Source organism: Rhea pennata, chromosome 8 (assembly GCF_028389875.1).
Source record: "Rhea pennata isolate bPtePen1 chromosome 8, bPtePen1.pri, whole genome shotgun sequence".
NCBI classification, from domain to species: domain Eukaryota; kingdom Metazoa; phylum Chordata; class Aves; order Rheiformes; family Rheidae; genus Rhea; species Rhea pennata.
This window is the reverse complement of record NC_084670.1, coordinates 10,867,176-10,888,224: the sequence shown is the minus strand read 5'-3', so window position 1 is coordinate 10,888,224 and position 21,049 is coordinate 10,867,176. Positions and strand designations below refer to the sequence as shown.

General features: G+C 41.4%; 1 protein-coding gene across 1 annotated transcript in view; it reads right to left on the bottom strand.

The window, feature by feature from the left end:
- PIK3R3 (phosphoinositide-3-kinase regulatory subunit 3) overlaps nt 1-19,896 on the bottom strand; it is a 33,566-nt gene extending 13,670 nt beyond the window's left edge. Inside the window, exons 1-3 of the mRNA XM_062581996.1 lie at nt 19,243-19,896; nt 3,359-3,470; nt 1,011-1,109 (exon numbers count right to left, since the gene is read on the bottom strand). Of these exons, the coding sequence (XP_062437980.1) occupies nt 1,011-1,109; nt 3,359-3,470; nt 19,243-19,348 (317 nt within the window). The 5' untranslated portion in view covers nt 19,349-19,896. The remainder of the gene's footprint in view (nt 1-1,010; nt 1,110-3,358; nt 3,471-19,242) is intronic.
- Between the last annotated feature and the right edge of the window lie 1,153 nt (nt 19,897-21,049).

Here is a 21,049-nt window from a genome sequence, read left to right as displayed (position 1 = left end):
TTTCAAGTTATGAATGTTAATACAGGATATGCTAACCAAAACAAAATCCTTTGAGGATTACAACATGGCTGTAAATTCTGGACTTTACATTATCCAGATTTATACATCCTAGCAGTTTCCACAAATACTGTTTATTTCTTCCCTTTTCATCAACAGACTGTTTAGACAATATTCTGTCCTTCCTGTACTCTCAGTTGTGGTTCCTAAAGACATGGCTTCAGAGAAATAACCAAATCGTGCCAGACCTTAGCACAGAAGTCTTGGACTTCAAAGACTTCAAGGTACAAGTCAGTAGAATTTAAATCACATGCTTGAGGTCAAACTCATCATAAGACAACTGAATTGCATGGCAAGATCAAATACCTACATACCAGAGAAACTCCCAAAGATATGCTACCACAGCTGTGGCTTATATGCCATCCCAATTTACCTGTAACAACCAATCTTGAGAGCCTGACAGAGGAAAGTGACATTCTGGGCAAAAACCTTAGAAGCTAGTCACAAGAGGTCTGCCTAACTGTGGTAGACAGGGCTGCAGCAGCTCTGAAAAGTCTGCCACTTGTAGACAATTTTAATAAACATGCCTCCAATTCAACATTTCCTAAACTTTAGATCAAAAAGCACAAAATACTCTTTTTATGAGGACACTGTTTTCAGTTATCCAGAGCTGCATGCTGATGAGATTATTCAACCCATTCCTATTAATCAAAGCCCTATCTTACAAATACTTTTACCTTAGCACTAACTACTGAGTTGCTGTCCTCCCCAAATCGCGTCTAATTTACAGAGAAACCCTTACAGTACTGTTCAGTTCAGGGATAGAATCACTGAATCTGTACAGAACAGACTATTACACCTGGCTACTTATTTGTTCATTCTGTGAGCTGCTATAACTTTGGGGATCTCTCTCAGCTGGGGCCATGTAAGCCTTACACAGCCACTCCTGTCACCGGAACAATGACCAGCCACGTAAGGTTTGACTATGCAGAATATTACCACTCAACACTTACCGTAAAGTCAGAGTATAGTCTCCCTGCATCTTGGTTGATGCATCGCGCACCAGGAATGTTCCATCTGGCATGTCTCTTAATTTGTCATTTACTTCTTCCCTGGAGAATGGAAAAGAAGACAGAATTAGAAGCATTAAAGACATGACTCTCTCTACTATAGTTATCAAGGCCAGGGCTACCAACACCAGCAGGTGTAAGGAGTTTTGTCTTCAAAAATTTGAAGCAATCTTCTTTCAAACTCAGGCTCTCCAGTCTTTCAGGCCACCTAAAGCAAGTTCAAACTTATGCAGTTATACTGAAAAAATAGCAGCTGCAGTCAACTGCCACTTAGGAAGGAGTCTGTGTTTAAGCAAGGGTAGGTACTGTGTCTCAAGAGTTCATAACCTTTCACTCTAAGCTGCTCATGTTTTAAAGCCCACACTGGAAACAGGTGCCCTTTGAGAAGCCAGTCCTGACCTCTTAAGAAACAAGCTCTAGCACCATCTCTCAAAGGTGTCTAGAGTTTAGCACAGTTTCAGTCTCAAAAGACTCATTATTGGCTTAACTCTGATCTTATTTACAGCAGTTTTAAACCACTGCAACCTTGCTAGCTCCAGTGCAAGTTCTCCTTATTTACAAGTGTGAAGAGAAAGAAAAACTAGACCTAGAGCTTTAAGATAAATCAAGAAAGCTTTTAGGGAAAGGCAATACCTGTAAGCATTAAAAACAGTTGAAGGAGTTAAGTGTCTTGACAGGTTCAACCATTCCACCTAGATTACAAATCACACTTTGTAACAGCCTTCTCACAGGTTCTTAGTGGCACTTAAGCACTTTTTAATACAACCATTTGAAAACAAAAGTTTATCTGGTAGCCTCAACATTATCTAAATGAGGTAGGAAGTCTGCTTGAACTTTACAAAGAAAAATCATTTTTTTTGTTCAAACATTAAGAATGCAAGTATTATTACAAAATGGCCTTAATTTAACTACCTGAATGCCATTCCGCTAAGACAACTGATTTCTATTAGGCGTCATGTGCATAGCAGGTTATTCCTCTCAAAACCTTTCACAGACTAGACCTAGGTAACTCAAATGGCCTCCTCCTATCTTTAAATAGAAGAAAGTGATCTAGAGGCACGGTAAAACCTTCAATAAAAGTTCTTAAGAACTTGGTTGCTGATTTGTCAGGCCAATGCAGTTTGTACCTACTGGCTTCCAAATTAGAGTCAAACAATTTCATCTTTACAGGTGTGTGTGTCACATTTAACCCAATGAAGCAACTCCATCATGGTTTGTACTGCATCTCCACCTATCATCACATGCACTGGTAAATGAGGAACAAATCCATAGTCAATGAACTTACACTGATACTGAGCTGTTTTAAACAAACCCTGCCTAGCGGGTTTTGTGATCAGGTTTTCCCACTCTGCTTTGATTTAGTATTAACAGAAATATATCACTGCTGAGGCCCTTCAAAAATGAAATCTATGCGGGTTTACTTTAGAGATAAGAGTGGTACAATAAAGATATGAAAACTTTATTTCCTTTCTCAGAACTTCAATGAACTACTGTGACAAATACACTTTTCTTGCTTTTATCTGGCAAACTGTTTTAAAGTATTATGTGTACAAGTTTGAGCAACTTCTGATCACAAGACCAGCATGCTCACGTTTCTCCCTACACTTCCAAATTCTAGACTATTCAGCAATGCCTTAAGAGGGTAGACTAGACACTTTGGTTCTCTTTTCAGTTAAATTAAGTATACAAAAAAATGGTATGTTATTTTCTGAACCTAACCCAGGCCATCTATTTTCTCAAGCACATGGAAAAGTGTTTCCTGAAAAGGTAAAACTTAGTTGGTATGTATCTATCATCTGCTACATGATAGCTGGTGACAGTAAGCATTATAAGACTAGTTTTATACCACCACATAATGGAAATTAATACAGATGCAATTCTAACAAAATGTTGAAGAGATCAAAAATTAGAATAAAGGGAGTTTTATTCTTAATAAATCTCCAACTAAAAGTTTCCTGAACTGCATGCATCTCAACCCTGTATACTTTGAAAACTCATTACTATATAGCATACTCAGAAGCACTCTTCTTCTGAACCAAAGAAATTCCAATTTTTCAAAGAGTTTATATATCTGGAGAAAGTTTAAATCCCAGGAAAATAGCTGTCAATCAAGTTTGACAATCTTTGCTCTAGAACATAAACACAAGTCTTGAAACCAGTGGAACACTGGCATTTATGGTAATTTGCCAAGTATAGTCCTAAAGCATTTCTTCTGTGTCTGAAACGGACGCATTATTCTTTCCCTGAGATCTAACAAGTCCACTGTAATTTTAATAATAAATAAAGTTTACCTTGAGATGTCCCCCCAGTACCACTCCGCTTCCTGCAGAGAGAAACTGGAATTGTCCTTTATCCCATTTGTATTAACTGGAGTCATTGGTTTGGGGGGCTTTGGAGGAAGAGCTGAAAATGAAGAGCAGAAAAAAGAAAGGTAAGTAGCGGAAAATATCACTGAAATGTTACAGAAACATGATAGTGAAAAAAAAACAAGAGAAAAAGCAAAAAAGCATGAACTTGGATTTTATCCTTTCTCAAAACAAACAGAATCCGTGATTTTTAAAGTACTTTGATGTCAACAGCTGCACTGTGATCCTACGTTTCCCAGTACTCAAACAAAACACAGACCTGAGGAAGGAGAAGAGTAAGGAATAAGAGGAAATGGGAGCTTTTGTTAAAAGGAAGACTGGCTCAGGCATGACCACATGGGCTATCACTGCTACACCTCCAAACAAATTACCACGCTTGAATGCCACAGCCTGAAGAGTGTTGCGCATAGCTATGGAAAAGCTATGGTTGCTAAGGAATTGCAAGTCCTTTCAGAATCCCATAAGAGCACACAGGTGTGCCCTCCTTCAGAGGGAAAAACAACCTTGCTGGTGAGAAAAGTGGTGGCTAGGCAGCTGCACATCCATTACGGACCCCATGGCTCACGTTCAACACTGGATTTGTTTTTTGGGGCTTAGGGACAGAAACTACAACTCTTTGTATAGGTAATTCATACAGGACACGAGGCAATACAGTAAGAGGAAAAGGGACATTAGCTTACTATTAGGGCATCTAGCTCTAAGTTATCAACACCTCTTTAAACCACACAGCTCAGTAACTTTTACTAAAGGAAAGGGGAAGCTACAATCCCCCACAGACAGCTGCCAAAACTGTACACGTGTATTAAGATTTATCTTGGCTTCAAATTCTGTTTCTTTGGAAGGGCATATCTGCCTAGAATCCCCCTGTTCTGAATTCAATGCAAACATGGTTTACTTCTGTTCTCAAGATAGACTACACAATGTAAGGACATACAACCCACTAAACCTCTTGCTATCCAGCCAGTTTTTCAAAACAACTCAAACAAAACTTTAGCATGATCCTGAATGTAAGTCCTATTCCAAGAATAATTCAGCAGCCATAGGTATACTAATATATTAGTAGAGACTTGTCTGTCAGCACAAATGCATTACTATTTTCTTCAAGAAAGATGTCTCGAGTGCTCTTCCCTGCTTTGCAGTGGAGCTCAGGGCTCATCAGAAACACTACCACAGAAACTGGGCATTTTCCTGGCGTTTCATGAGGCAACCACAGAGTGCTTTAGAGGGACAGCTATCATTTGAGTTCAGAGAAAGATAAAGCAGCAATATACAATGATTTGCTAGCATGTTTTTAAGTTAGACCCTGAACATCTGCTCTCCCAGTCCTACGTCCCAGTCATCAGATTACACAAGCATCAGAGAGGAGACCTGACACACACTGACAATCACCATCTCTCAGATGCACGCAGTCCTGGTGTACACGCAGAAATACAAATACAAAGAAAGAAGATTTTGATCTCTTGCTCCAGTGCAGAGTGGCTTAGAGCTGAGAGGTGTGCTACTTGGCACTATTCATCTGCTCACCTCTGAGCCACACCTCCCACATTAAAGAAGAGAAAATACTGTGCTCCAACTGCAGTTTCAAATACCATTTCATGTTGACTATCTAACACACAGTAACTTTACTGTTCTCAGACAAACCAGCCGATGCTTTAATCGAGCCAATCTAAACTAAACCTGAACCTTGACCCAGACATTTGCACCCTGGGGTTGCTGACCAAACACCTGATTCAGATAGCAGCATTCATTCGGTGGCACTAAGCATTAAACTGTCACATACAGGTTCTTTTTGTGAGGTGAGCCAGGAGCTTTCAGGTGTGCACATATCTACCAAGGCAATAACAGGTCTCATAAAAGGAAGGTGCAAACCTTTGGATTCAGTAAAGTAGCTTCCTGGTTAGGAGGCTGCATTCAGTCCTAGCTCAACCACTACAGTTGTTTGAATAACACCTAAGTACTCCTAGATGTACTACTGAGAATAAGACACATTTGTAACCCCATTTTGCTTGAAGCTCTACGGGTCTTATTCTGCCTTTGCAGGGTGAGAAGAGCATATATCCAGACAAAGACTGTGGAATGATTTTTATTTCCTGTCCCTTATTTTGTTCCACCTCCTGTATGCAAAGTTCCAGAATTAGCAAGTGTTCTCAGGCCTCTCTTTCTCCCACTTCACATTTGTACCTGGTTACTCTTCATATTCGAAGCAAGGAACAAGATATCAGCAACAAAGTTCTGAGTGTGATTGGTCCACACACAGCAATAAATCTGAATTCAGAAAAAAACAGTGACTAAATGTTTTCAAACTACTCCAGAATCTTTTGCAAATTCTGAATCAACAAGAACATGAAGCTTCATGTAGAAAACACAGCAGCATGGAGTTTTTTTTAATTTTAAGAATATACTGGCAGCAGCAATGACTTCACTTTTTAAAAAAAAAAAAAAACAAAAAAACAAACAAACAAATTAAGGCTTAGATATACCAAAAAATTCAAGGTTTTTACAGTATAAGAGCCTCTTTTACACTGGTAATAGAGCAAGGTATTAGGGGCTTTCTAGAAGAGGCTTTCAAGTATTCTCTAGAGTACTTGAATACTTCTCTAGCCCTCTTTGTACGCTTAAGTCTTGCTCCTTTGTATACTATGGAATTATTTTGCAGCTTTGTTAGGGCTCACTCCAAAGCAGTGGGCACAGAAAAGCAAACTAACAAAGACCAGAACTGCAGGGAAGAAGAGTTTAGTAAAAGGGCACAGAGAACTAAGTATTACACCAACCATCTTCACTACAGGTTGTTTTTACCTTCTTTACTAAAAAAGGTAGGTATCAGTTCTTTCTATCATAGGTTTGTCTGCACAACTTTACTCCGCGTGAGAAAATTAGAAGACTTGGACCAGTTCCTGTAAAACCTGACTCATGGAGTCCTTTCCACAATAGGCTTTAAAAAAAATGCTTTAATAGCTTGCAGATTTGAAAAAGGGTGGATCCTCTGTTTTCAGAGCGCTATGGATCACGTTCTTTACTTTCAGTGCTTCAAGTTCTTTGAATAGTAATGGGATTAAACCCTCGGCACCAGTACAGGCTGGGGGCTGACCTTCTGGAGAGCAGCTATGCAGAGAAGGACCTGGGAGTGCTGGTGGATGACAAATTGACCATGAGCCAGCAATGTGCCCTTGTGGCCTAGGCGGCCAATGGTATCCTGGGTGCACTGGGCAGAGTGTTGCCAGCAGGTCAAGGGAGGTGATCCTGCCCCTCTACTCAGCCCTGGGGAGGCCTCATCTCAAGTACTGTGTCCAGTTCTCGGCTCCCAGTACAAGAGAGACATGGAGCTACTGGAGAGTCCAGCATAGGACTACAAAGATGATCAGAGGGCTGGAGCATCTGCCCCATGAGGAACGGCTGCGAGAGCTGGGCCTGTTCAGCCTGGGGAAGAGAAGACTGAGGGGGGATCTCATCAATGTCTATAAGTATCTGAAGGGATGATGTCAGGGGGACAAACTCTTTTCAGTTGTCCCGTGTGACAGGCCAAGAGGCAACGGGCAGAAACTGAACCACAGGAAGTTCCGCCTGAACGTGAGGGGGAATTTCTTCACTGTGAGAGCGACAGAGCACTGGAACAGGTTGCCCAGAGAGGCTGTGGAGTCTCCTTCTCTGGAGATACTCAAGGCCCACCTGGGTGCAACCCTGTCTAACATGCTGTAGATGACCCTGCTGAGCAGGGAGGTTGGACTAGATGATCTCCAGAGGTCCCTTCCAACCTTACTGATTCTGTGATTCTATGATTATTCACTTAAGTACTGTCTACAGAAACAGGCCTTTGCTATTGCTTTGCCCACAAAACTAACATGCCCAACCATTTTCGTGTTTCTTGACTATATTATCAGCTTGATATGACTGCTGTCTATGACTGGAGAAGAAGTAGCTTAGACTCTGCAACCCACAACCTGTAATGACATGAGAAGAGCATTTTGCAACAGTGGGACAAGTCTACTGTAACAGAGCAGCAAACACCACGCTGCTGCTTTCAGAGTGCTGGCACAATGAGCTGGAATAGATGTAAGTGATAAAACTAAAATAGTTTTTAGTGATATCTACACAGTACTAACTGCCCTGCTAGAAGAAATCCTGTGATGTTTCTGTTAGAAGCTACAAACAGCCCTACAGAGTCTACAGATTTTGATTTAAATCTAAGAAAATCCAGTTTTATATACTGTACTTAATGTTAGAAAGCTAAAATCCTACAGTAAAGTGAAATAAAACTAGCTTGGGAGTCAATAGAAATGCTTTCAAGAACAGCAGTATTCCTCCTTCCTTATCACTGGGTCCAATTCTGATCTAGCCACAGGCATAATCTCAATTCGTCTAAAAAACAAGCTCTGATTAGAGTGAAAATCTTGATGGTTTTCTTTCTTCCTCCTTCTTCCCTTTTCTTGAGAGAGAAGCAACACTGATCTTTAGTGATTACAAACTTAAAAAAAAAAAAAAAAAACCTACTGTTAGAATGAGATACAAAAGTCCCTACCACTGTCTAGGATAGCTTTACCACACAAACCAAAAGGCAACAGCTGAACAGGATGCTTCCATCCTTGCATTCCCAAGACCAGCTTAGCGACTGCCTGGCATGCAGCAATGAGAAGAGACTAGCAGGCATCTTAGTTTTTTCTTTCTTTAGCACTCTAAGTCCCCTCTTTCTAGCTTCCCCAAGCAGCCTAGCTTGAGCTAAATCCCAATCCCAGTGCTATGTCATTTAGAAGGAAGAAAATAAAAAGGAGCTGATGAGCGAACGGAGACAACAGAGGCAGCCAATGCCAGCTGGGCCCCGCGATCGTATGTTGCTGACGTCAGGGCCCAGGACGCTGCTGTGCAGTCTCCAGCAGGTAGCTTTAGCTGAGCTGCTCTGCAGAAGTGAAACGCAGTTCCTTAGAGAAAAAAGCCTATTGATTAGGTTTTGCCGAGATACTGACTGCACAGAATTGTTTTTTCTTTTTTTTTTTAAAGCTACTCCAGATTTAACGGATGTAATTCCCTGAAATTCAAACCACCTCTAACACTGAGAAAACGCATAAAACTGGCAAGTATCTGAAGCTTAGTACTGCTGTATTTTTTTTTTTAATTAAGGTCTCTTGTAGAAGACAATGGGCTGTACTAATACAAGATTTAACTTCTGTAAAGTACATTGTGACTTATAAGAGATATCCAGTTTTCTGAGCTAGGCTTTTAATCAAAAATTTTAAAAGTTTCATGATTTAAGAGTCAGGGAGCCCAAAGTGTGAGAGTTTTCAATAGCACTAATTCAGGGGGAGTAAAAAAGCAGAATGCCTTGGGTCTCCAAGTGCTACATCCCAAGTAGCATCCAGTCAAGCAATCCACTCCTCCTCTGGCTGCAGTATTTATGCACAAGTCTGCCAATTAATTAAACTTTAATTTGAAGTTTTCAAGCAAATGCCACTTAGTCTAGGAATGTCTCCATTACTTTACTCATTTCTTCCAGCATTTTCCAAGGGATGCAGGCTAGATACTTAAAAGCATAGGAGACTTAAATGCAGTATTATCTATCTGTATTGTTACAAATAATCACAGCTACTGAGTAGTCAATTTTAAGCCACTCAGCACTTCCTTGTTTACTAACTTGCTTCCTGCTGAAGATCCCAATCTACCCTGCCTACATATTTTGTGACAAGCGGATAACAGATCAGAGGACTCCTAAAATAGTTATCCAGTTTAAAAAAGCTGGCATACTGTACCCTACAAACTGTAATATAAGGCTTTGAAAAGTGTCATTGCTAGGGAAACATGCAAGTACTCCAAGGTTAGGCAAGCTAATATTTTAATGACACAATCCTAAAGGACAGAAATATCTTCCCATTGTAGATATGGATAAAGACCTGGAACAAAAGTGCAAGCTAGTTTTTCTTTTTTGAGAAAAAAAAAAAAATCTCCCAACATTCAACTGTTTCTTGTAGTTCTACTCAATTTCCTCAAAAACTTTTAATGTCAAGACTCAAAATCTTTTTGTCCCTCAATAGTCCTGTATTTGTCACTGCTACACTAGATCCCCTCAAGACAACTTGAGGGAGAAAAAAGCATGTGCTGAAAAAGGTGCTTTTTGCACTTCTTCATTCAGTGAATTTGTGAACTGTGTATGCAAGTGGGAGTAATAAGGCACTATACCTTTGCTGAGATTTTCCAGCTGACAGAGAGGATCGTGCACATCAGCTGACAGCAACTCATTCACTACTACTGACAGGTAAGTTATCTTGGCAGCTGCACATCTCAACTTGTCAGTTCTCTTGCCAAGACCCCCTTCTCAAATACTGAGCATCAATGTCCTTCTAAGCTTCTCTTCCCCAAAGGGCAGCTAACAAGCCCTGAAAACTCCTCAAGAAATGATAGATGGGGAAGCTACTCAATCACATTACTGCTGGCCATGGAACCTTATATATGCTCACACTTTTGCCCTCCTCCACCAGATCAGGTGAGACACCAAAGGCCAAAAAATATTCTAAGAATTGAAGCCTTTCAATATCTCATTACAGAAAACAGCAAACAAGTGGGCAAAAATCCAGGCAAGTTTCCAATGAAAACACTTCCATTATAACTTTTTCTGTGTTTCTGTGAACTTTCACAAAAAACAATGCCTTTAAGAAATATTTCAGATTTGATTTTTTTTTGATAAAGATCAGTTTTGTTTGAAAACTCCCCTAGCCATCCAATCCTCTCACACCTCACAACCACAGTTTCATCTCCTACAGACTGTCAGGCTTCTGGTACACTCTTTGTTCTTCATGAACACTCACAGCTACTGCACAGGTTAAAAGATTATTTGGTATGGGAGACCTGCAGAGGGGCAAACAACAACAGTCTGAAGAAAAAGAGGCTGACTCAGATTCAGAATTCTCCTTTGGGCATATAACAACTACCCATCACTGTGTCACAAGGTTTGTTACTTCACTGTCTGAGAGGGGCAGAAAAGGAAGATGCTCACTGCTAGATAAATGACACAGGGATTTTTGATTTCTGCATTACAAAATAACACAGCATTTCCTTTTCATTCTACCCTTTGCATGAAGACATTGTAGAGCTCCCAAAGCCCCAACTCCCCAATTATATCCACTATCTGATGACAGATGTCCTTCCTTTCAACATGGACCACAGCGTAACAATTAACTGTAAAGCTACAGCACTGGCTGAGGTTGAATGACTAACAGCATTGAAGACTACTGTTACAAAGTCAACACGATTAGGATGAAAACCACAAGTCCTCTTTTACTTATCGACAGTGTATTAATTGTACTTGCTAAGCTGGATACCAAAACAGCAACAATGCTTTAAATTTTTTCCCGGTTTTATTCGCTCAGAAAGATCATTATTACCTAAGCATCACATGCTTGGCTCACTTCAGAAAGGAGTAACTACCTACTAACTAGTAGACCTAGGCTTTTACCAATTCTCACATTAAAATCGGAAGCAGACATTTCATTGTCCTGTGAAAATCTGAGATATCAACAACAGTACTTCATGGAATATGGTGTCAAATCTAGAAGACTATTCAACACAAGCAGAATCTTCAAACAGCCATTAAAGATACTGTTTGGTCAATATAAGAAGATAAATTGTGTGTATGAGTTAGGAAAGCATGAAATCGAGCTTAAGCACAGACCTATAATGACCAAGAATAAAGAATCAGCTCTTCATTGTGGAAGATAAAACAATGAAATCAGGCTGAGGCAGTGACAGACTGTAACTGGAAGACCTAACAAAAAGGAAAGAAAGTCATTTGAAATGGGGCTGGGGGAGGAGGGAGCTTTTCCCCCTAGATTTGTCAAAGAGTATCTATCTATCCAGATGTCAAGCATAAACCTCACAGGAGAACTAGTTCACAGAAATGGCTGGGTGTTCATGAGAAGTTTGTTGCAGAACAGCCTACCTCTTGAATATAATAGTCTTAAATACATGTGACTCCTTCTGCTCCAAGTAGCATTTTTTTCCAGTTTTCCACTGGCTCAGATCTTTCACAGCAGTACATAAAAATATCCTTCACACAGCACATGTCCTTGCTATATGCCAAACTATTTTCTGTAGTTACTTAACAGAGATATTTCAACACTACCTAAATTGCTAACAGAGATCCATCTAAATCAAGATCAGAAGGTGCTTTCCAAATCAACAGAAAAAAAAATTGTAATCAGAACTACTCAGAAAACTGTTGCATTTCGTGCATGTGTGCATACATACACAGAGATCATAAAGACAGTTACTGTGAGGCAGAAGCCCCAGTACATGCGCTCCTATCGAGCACTCCCAGCAGAGGCCGAAATTCAGAGAAGATTTAAAAAAAAAAAAAAAAAGTCACAGTCCCTATCTAGTATACCTCAGATGGCACAGCTGATGCTTATGCTTCAGCTGTAACAAGATAAATGATTTTGATCTCCTTGTTCAAGTACACTGATTTTCAAAATATTTTCATCAAAACCATTTTACAGCAGCAATTTGACTTCTTTCATTTTGCAGTACTGATCAAATAGCGCGGTCTGTACCACACTCCTCTAAACAGAAAAGATCTTAAGTATTCAACTCATTGACTCAAGCTTCTCTGAAGCCTTCAAGAAACTACCGTTGGAGACAAGAGATGAATCAAAGTAAAAGATGCCACAAACCCCCAAAGAATACTAACTTGAAATTTAGGAGCAGTTCCCCAGGAGCTAGCTAGCTCTAACAATCTAGATTCCTAAAATTTCAATATGGCCATACTGCAGAAACACAGTATGACTACTGACAACTTCAGAAATTTAACTACGATCTATAAATTCTGGTTGTAACACAGACAGAATTTATGTACACGATACATCAATGAACTTATCTACATCACCTCTAGAACATTTTCCTGAAGCAGGCATTGTGGAACGCAAGTTTTACTGCCCACAGTCAGAAGGAACGCAATGGGACAGTGGGCTGTGTCCCCCTGCTACAATAATTTTCTCTAGCTTCATTGCAGCACTTTTGGTTTGGGTATTTTTGTTTGTTTGAGGGTGAGGTGGGATAGTGCAAGTAAGGGAAAGAATTCCTTCAAAGGCAAAGATGATTAGGCAAAACAACAGATTTTAAGGACTACAGAGGCTGAAAATTAGAATAAGGCTAAGGAAAGAAAAAAAAACTTGAAAAAAAATGTCTTTTTTTTTTTTAAGAGGAAGTGGGGAGAAGTAAAGGAGAGTAAGATGTACCTGGCACAGGGAAGTGATGGGTTTATGTTTTGAAGGAGAAACCTGACCTGAAGGACAAGAATCTCAAAGTACCACCAAACATCAAGTTATTCTAGAATGAAAGAACAAAGGAAGGGGTTATAGATTGATGTTTTATTATTTTGTCCAACTCCATTTTTTTTTTTTTTTGCTAAGTAGTATGATTTTTTCCCCAAATCCTTTCTTCCCAAATAACCATTTGTAAGCTTCAGAGATACCTGATTTTTAGAAGTAGCAACATATATATCATTAAAACAACACTTTTCCAGCATTCATGAAAACTAGCAGAGAGTCTAAGCAAATGCTGAAAATAGTCACAGGTTGAAGCACCTGGAGTATCTGATCTCATCCAAGATGGGCGCTGGCCATCTTGAATGTGCTATTGGACTCAAAGCCAGAGAAGAACCTGGATCCTATTCAGCCACAGGAAAGATTTAGAGAGCATTGTGCTTCAGGATCAGGGTTCACCAGGCAGCTAGAGTCCAACTGGGAAAGGTTACAACAGACACCAGTTGCAGCTTTGCTTCCTTTGAACTGTATGCATTTTTATAAAACTTCCATTTGGTAACCACTCTATCTTAAAAGTGCACTAGAAGAACAAGGTGCTGGAATTTATTCACTAAACCATTTCAAAACCTTTGCCTTTTGAGGGGAGGGCGCAGCTAAGATCAAGGACGACGGAAAGAACCTCTTTGTAAGATGGTAACATCACACACTGTTTTAGAACACCTCTTAAATTTATATGCTGTAGTTTAGATTATGCGAAGAACAGACTTAGTTACAGTTCAGATTTTAATCTGTTAGAAAAAATAAGATTAAAAAATAGGATAAAAACATTCTGACTCATTTTCATAAGGACATTTAATACAGGAGCAGAGCCTGCTCTTTAAGCACTACTGAGGAACGTACTTTACAAACAGAAGTTCCCCAAATCCAGGTAGAACACATCTATTGCTTTAATGGGGCCAAAGTTTGACAGAAACCTGTTTTAAGACAGTAATAGTCTGTCAATAATAACTTAAGCTTTAAAGTATACAGGCAAACAGGCAAATACTGATAAAAGTATTTTTATGCTGCTTTTTCTTCCCCCCAAAGGGGGGAACTTTTCTTTAATTCTCTGCCGAAAAAGTGACTCACCAAACAATCAACATGAGATGATGCAAGGCACCCACCTGTTCCTAGCAATGGGTGCAAATGTATATGACCAACTATGTTTCTCAGTTTCCCCAAACTGTAGAGTAAGGATAAGCCTGAAAAGGTTAGCTCTGGAATAAGATATTATGAATGCAAGGTGAAGGCAGTAGTCTTCTACTGCTTGGCAAAATACATTCTTCAGAAGAAACTCCAAGGAGAGTAGACAAAGTAGAAGGAAGCAACACTGCGATTAACCTCCCTCAGCTAGAGGCTACAGATGAGATACAGAATTGCTCAGAATGATGCAGAAGTAACATTTGCTGCCATTAGAGAGAGTTTTCTTTTCAAGCATGCCACAAATAGCTCCTTTCCTTCCCAGGATATTCTTCTGTATTTTAATTTGCATAAACCCGCAGCTTCTCAGAACAATTGAATTACAACTCCCAACTTTATTTTTGTCTTCTGAAAGCCTAATGATAAAAAGTCCAGCCTTCTAAAGCAGGTTCTCCCTATTCCAGCAAAGCATCATCTCACTTTATATTAATGATGCTACTTTCTGCATTCATTTACTTAATTGAAAGCTGATGAGTGACATTCTTTAACAGTTAGAGCCATCAGAATGAAAAATCAAACACAAGGAATGCAAAAACAAGCCTGAAAATGCAATCAGAAAAAAAGAGATGGTTACAGCAGTCATTAAATGAAGACAGTGGTAGAGAAATCTAGGTGTAACAAAAACAGATTACAAACATTTCATGCCTCTTTCCTTATAGGAGCTGAGAATTGGATTTAAGCCGTTTTTCAGGATTTGCAATGTAGTTTACTGAGTCTTTATTCTCTGTTCCATCCCAAAACAGTCTGCACAAGTTTCCTGGTTTCTGCAATAAGGGAACACTCCATCCACCAACACCTATGCTTTGCAGAAGAGCCTACCTCTGGGGGGGGGGGCCTGACTTCCAGCAAAACTTGCACTTGCAGTGAGGACATTTGCTATTACAGTGCCGCTGTGCTGATGAAACAAACTAGGTCTCACACCAAGGGGTGTGAGAGCAGATTTTTTTTTTTGATAAGCTTTTAGAGTCAACTCAGATAAGCTGAAGGACAATACTGACAATGCTCTTAAAATTTTCATCTGTTTTTCCACTAGAAAAATTAATTAGGCACAGACACACAGTATTCATACCTACATCTGGCAACCGCATCACACAAACCTGAACTATGGAGCCACATTCAGTTTCCACATAACACTGTGGATGATACAGCAGACAGATCCAAGTAAACACTGCCCTTGAAATTAGAATCCTATGTTTTCCCAATTTAGAGTATTCCCTTAAAACAAAGGTTGTCAATTATGTATGAGAAGAAAGTGGGAGCTATAATAAATAGTTTTTTTCTTTGAATACTTGTCTCTGTCATACAATGGTAATACTGCTCTTGCAGAGTAGGCTAAACTGAGCAGCCTACAGATTATTACTCATCCCATCCTTTTCCTTTTTAAAGGAATATAGATTTTGTAGTAACAGCGTTGCTGTAGCTGGGTAAAGCAGAGGAGGCAAGGAAGAGCAGTAGTCTTGAAAAAAACAGTTGAGACAAGTAATAAATTTAGTCAGACATATTTGGGCCTAATAGCCTTTAAAAAAGGTACCTTGCACACAGCTTGAGGATAAGTACTTATTCTATTATCTACCCATCAATAGACAAAGCCCATTCTGCATTAGTAAGCTTGCTTTAAACTTGTGGTTTTCTTCACAACCCACACAAGTGAAACTAACCTCTAATTTGTAGCTGAGCCAAATATCTTTGCTGACATCTGGATCTGAAATCCCAGCAGAAAACTTTTACTGATTTTCATCCAACTGTTACAGAATGTATTCAGTGATCACACATTTTATCATCAACATAACTGATAATATAACCTAGGTCTATAGAGAGAAAGGGAAAGTCACAATTCAGTGCTACTAATCAAAAGCAATGTAATACCTAAGTACCAGGTATTCCAGTAGCTTTTGCAGTCAGTTCAAGATCCTCTACTTAAAAACTTAAACTTCTGGCAGCTACGATTTGTTGCAGACCTGAACAGCTGTGGTAAAATAAAAATAAATTCAATTCTATATCCTATTTCCTTGAGTTGTCTTTTCAGACACCAAGGCTCGGAGCAAGAACAAAAATGCAAGCGAGTCACTGATAACCATTTTCCTAGTGTCTGAATCAGGGTATGATGCTTTTATAGCCGTGATATTCCATATTAATCCTGATTTAAAAGTTTAGAAGCTATTAGCTACATGCAATTGGTGCTTCCAATTGTGTCTTTGGACACTGGAAGTTATTTCATTGCACCTAGTATTATCTGCCATATACACATCCTATGGACACACCTTATGCTACTGATACATTTTATCATATGAAAAGACATGCAAGCAGAAGGAAAAGGTATTAGGTACTTCGAAAGAAATGAGTCACCCCACTAGTTTTCACCACTTTTGCTGCCCTATTAGTAGCAGACCTATAAAGCATGTTTTTGCAAGGCTGGTAGAACTGAATCCATAGATCTATCAGTCTGTTTAGGAAAACTGCCCCACTCCTATGCTTAGGCTGGATTAAATTCTAGAAGAAAGCTGACTTGTTTCCTGACCTTGCACCAGTTGAACTGGAGAAAATTCCATGCAAGAGAGAATTTTTTTAAATTTTTATTTTTGAGCAAGCTCTTTAGTAGATTGACTTCAGGAACTGCTCCAAGCATCCATTTACAACTACAACATCTGATACAGACAGAAAAAGCAAACACACTGATAAGCTGGTGCAGGTGCATTGAGGTTTGACATAGTCTACAGCTTCACTTCATACTGCGTGCTATCACAGGATTTTATTTCTGCATTATTATTGGACAATGTTAAGGTGGGTATTAAGACTGCCTGCCAAGAAATATAAAGCTCTATTGGCCCTTAACAAGAAACAGTATCCCTACCCTTGACTTAGGGATTACAGGTGACACTGCACATTATGTTAACCTTGCTTTTGTCTTCTGTCTAAAGTTTAGACATACTAAAATGTAATCATGAGCAGTCATGCATGATTTGAACCACTTGGCTCCTGTATCAGTAAGTGCCCAGTATTGTAGCATAAAGACCAACCAGGGATCTCTTCACGTAAGTTCTGTGGACAAAAGAATGCACTGCCTCCTTTGGCAGCACAGTAATTCACTGCATATTGTTAGTTTGTGCACTGTAGAGAAAACATATTGCCACAGTTCAACTGCTCAGGAACTCTAGTCTCTGTGCAGGGGAATTCTATACTGAAAGCCTTAACAAATTTTTGTTGGAAGTGGGCCAAATTCAGTTGTGGTGTTACCGGGTGCAAGCAAAGTGACTTTATCACAAGGCATGCAGAGTGTCTAAGTCTTCCAAATAAATTCCTCCACACTCCCCCTTAGGGATGACCTATCATTCCAGACCTTAAAATGCTTTTCCATCCCACCTCCAGACTAGGGAAAAGACAACGACCTTAGATACATTCTCTCCTTTCCCTCCCCAATTCCCCTACAATTTATAGTTCTACAAAATCAGGACATGCACATGGGGACCATCCCATGCATCATTCCCAGCTCTGACTTTTCTAGCTTAAGAATATTAAAGTTACTGAACACTTCAGAGTACAGCACGTAGCATTAAGCCTTTTAGTAACTTAAGTTTTGTACATGCAGTCTTGATCCCTGACAACAAGGCTTCAGTGATGGAAATGCTGACAGTATTAGTGACAGAAGCACTGCTTCTTAATATAAACTTCTGAAGGCTGCATTGCCAAGTTTATGCAGAAATATTATAAAATTGTTTTCTGACCAGTTCAGTTAGGCCAACCCCTTTTAGCAGTCTCCTCACACCAAACCACTTAAGGGGCTTTTTTTGTTTGTTTTTAAATCAACATCAATTGTTTGAAGGCACCTACAACAGAACTTGCTTTTCTGTTTCATTGACACAAATTTGTTTCATTGATGCAAACAGTTATTAACTGCCTGAACAGCTGAAATTGGACAAGCTTTTACAGAAAAGATACCCTTTGAAATTTATAGAAGCAAGCAAACAGATTTGACTGAACTTTAGGCATTCAGGAGTAGCATCTAAAAATAGGTATTGTCAGCTATGTAAGAATTTAATGAGTAGTGGCCAGTACTGCCTGAGAGATCTGTCCAACTTTTAAAAGTGTCAGAGTTACTAGAGGAAGTGACTACAGGTCCTTGAAATCCAAAAATCTTAGTCCTATCTCCCCTCCCCCCCCCCACTTTTTAATTAAAGTGCCCACATACCTAAGGAGAGAGAAAACCAGCTCACTGTGCTGAAACAAAGAGACTAAACCACACTTTCAGATACAAGCCATAGTTCAGGCATAGATTTGAAAATACATTTTGAAAGTCTAATAGTACAACACTACACAGTAGTCACTTATAAAGGACTTATTTGCTATCAGCTTCTCGGCAGGCTAAGATTTTGATGCGTAATTTACTGCACATTCTGAATCAGACAGAAGAGCATAAAGGCCCTTCAATTATCTTACTGCTCTCAGCCAGTTACAGTTAGAAACTTACAGGTATAGATATGGTTTCACAGCTACACATCTACGCTTACTTTAATTCATTACCAAAGAAAGAATCAAACTCTTCTCCTTGTACTTGTAAGCCTTCTCTCACTCTTCAGAGGCAAATGAAACTTTGTCCTAACTAAAAACTTCAGGCAAGCAAGCGATGAAACATTTCTCTATTTTCAGCACGGGCAATCAGTAGAAAAAAAAAGTTGCCTTAAAACCTTTTGAACAAGGTTATTGTTATTAAAATAATGCTGCCTCAAGGAAATTATTTCAACAAAACTCCCCTCCCAACAAAAAAACACTGAGACAACACATATAACCTGTCAATGCAGTAACAGAACTGGAGAGAAAAGGATCTCAGAAACTGTAAGAACTATTAAACTGAAACTAAATTAAGAGAGTGGTAAATCACTAACATCAAAGTGTTACAGGCACATAAAGACACACAGGTGAAGGGGTAATAAAATTGCTGCTCTACCAATGAACGCATCTAAAATGCAGTTTTCAGTAAAGATTAAAAAAAAAGAGATTGCTAGCAGCTTTTTACCCTCCCGAAGGCAAGATAAGTCATTATTGTCCCTTCATACCCCCCCCCCCCCCGAAACCAGTCTTAAAACACTTTTGTTCTGCAGACAGCGGGTTCGAGTCAGTGCAAAGTTTATACAGGCACCAAAGCTAGTTTAGCGCAGATTTCCAACTCCTTCTGCAGATACCCCTGTCCTTTCCCAAACGGAAAGGTATGCAACAAGGAGACATGCTGAGCCCTCCGGGCAAGGGAGATGGCAATAATGGAAGGAAATAGATGCAGCGTCTATCGGCTCGGGGATGCACACAGAGACATGCACGCAGATTTTTGCTCCGTACCTGGAGGGTCCATTTCAATATAAAATATCAGCTCAGTGGAATATGGCATCATCACTTCCCTCCAGTCTGTGTCATCGCGGTCCATATCCCACACCGTGTTGTACATCGCGACAGGCAAGTCCCGGCAGATTTATAAATAAGAGACTGGCTTTGTGTTTAACGAAAAAAAAAAAAAAAGAAGAAAAAAAAGGAAAACGAGAATAACCCACCCCGCTCTAATATGACATTTCTGTCAAAAAAAAAGAATAAAAAAACCCCTCAAAATTAAACTTAAAAAAAGAAGAGCATATACACACGAGACACCTCAGCAGCTGTCCTGCAGGAACTCTAGGTAGATTACGTATGTAGTTTTTTTTTTTTTTTTTTTGATTAAAAACAAAAAGTGGCTTTCCACAGAAAAGCTACTTTCTAAAAAACCGCCGTTTTTGGGGTATTTTTATAACACCTGGTTTAAAACAAAACACCTCCCCCCGCCCGCACAAAGGCGGGAGGGTGCGTGTGCTGAAGCGCGGGTAAAAAAAGGAGCGATTTCAGTCCGCGGCTAGACTTCTTTCCGCAGGCTGAGGAGGAAGGCGGGGGTAGGCAAGCAACAATAACGGCAGGCGAGGAGCGCGAGCGGGGCGGGCAGCGCCGTTCAGCCCGCGGCGCCCGCCGGCTCCGCGGCGCGGCTCAGCGCTGGGCCGGCAGACCGCGGCGGCGCCCGCCGTGCCCAGCTCGCAGCCCCGCGCGGCGTGGCCGGCGGCTCCGGGCGGCTCCGGCAGGTCGCAGCCCCTCGCTCTCTGCGCCGCTCCCGGCCCCGCTAGGTTTCATTTTAAGAGGCTCTGAGGGGCCCAACCGTCGCCAACCGCCTCTTGCCGAGGACGAAGCCACACCTCCCCCCCCCCCCCCCCCCGGCACGCCGCGGGAGGGGCCCCAGGGGGCGGGGCTTCACGCCGCCTTTTTAACCCGTTCGAGGAGGGCGGGGGGGCGCTGTGCGAGTGGTCGCTTCCACGAGGCAGAAGAGGGGGTGCGCGCAACGAGCAGAAGGGGACACATCCTCTCTCACTCGGCGAAGCGTGCGGAAAAAGAAAGTTCCTCACACTGAAACTGCTCGTTTCGCACCCTTCTGACTATTCACCTGCTCTCTTTCTACACTTCAGCCGCCTCTCTCGCCCCCTTTTCCTAAGGCTCCCCCTTGCGAGGAGAAAAAGGCGAAGTGGTAGGTCCCGCGGCTGGCCCGTCGCCAAGGGGCTGCTGCCGTGGAGCACGCGTGGGGGGCGGGGGGAGTTTAGCCCAGTTGCCAGAGCTGCCGTCTTTGTCTGAGAGAGCAGCGAGCGCGTGGATTGGTTGAGGGCTGCCGGCGGCCCGTCCAATCAGCTAGCGGCGAAGCCGGCCGGCTCGATGGCGATTGGCTGGGAGCCCCAGTTACTAAGCGGGACAAAGAAAGGGGAGAGTTGAGGGGGAGAAAGGAGGGGGGACAAAGAGGGGAGCGGGCGCGCGGGCACCTCGGGGCCGTGGTGGCGGCCGGCATGGCGGTGCGCCCCTCGCGCCGGCCGGCTGTGCGCCCCACACGCCGGCCGGGCTGTAGCCCCACACTGAATGGGGTATGGCCCCACGCTGAGTGGGGTCTTTGCCCCACACGCTGACCCGGGGCCGCAAGCCCCCACCCAAACGGAAGGGGGGGCTTGTGCGCCCCTTTCGGCACTAAGCCCCTTCTGCTCCCCCTGGTTTTGGGGCTTGCAGACTCTTCCCCCGCTGACGAGCGAGTGGGCCCCCCATGCCGTGGGAGGTGCAGCTGCCCCCCAAGCACCGGTGGGGGTCCGTGGGT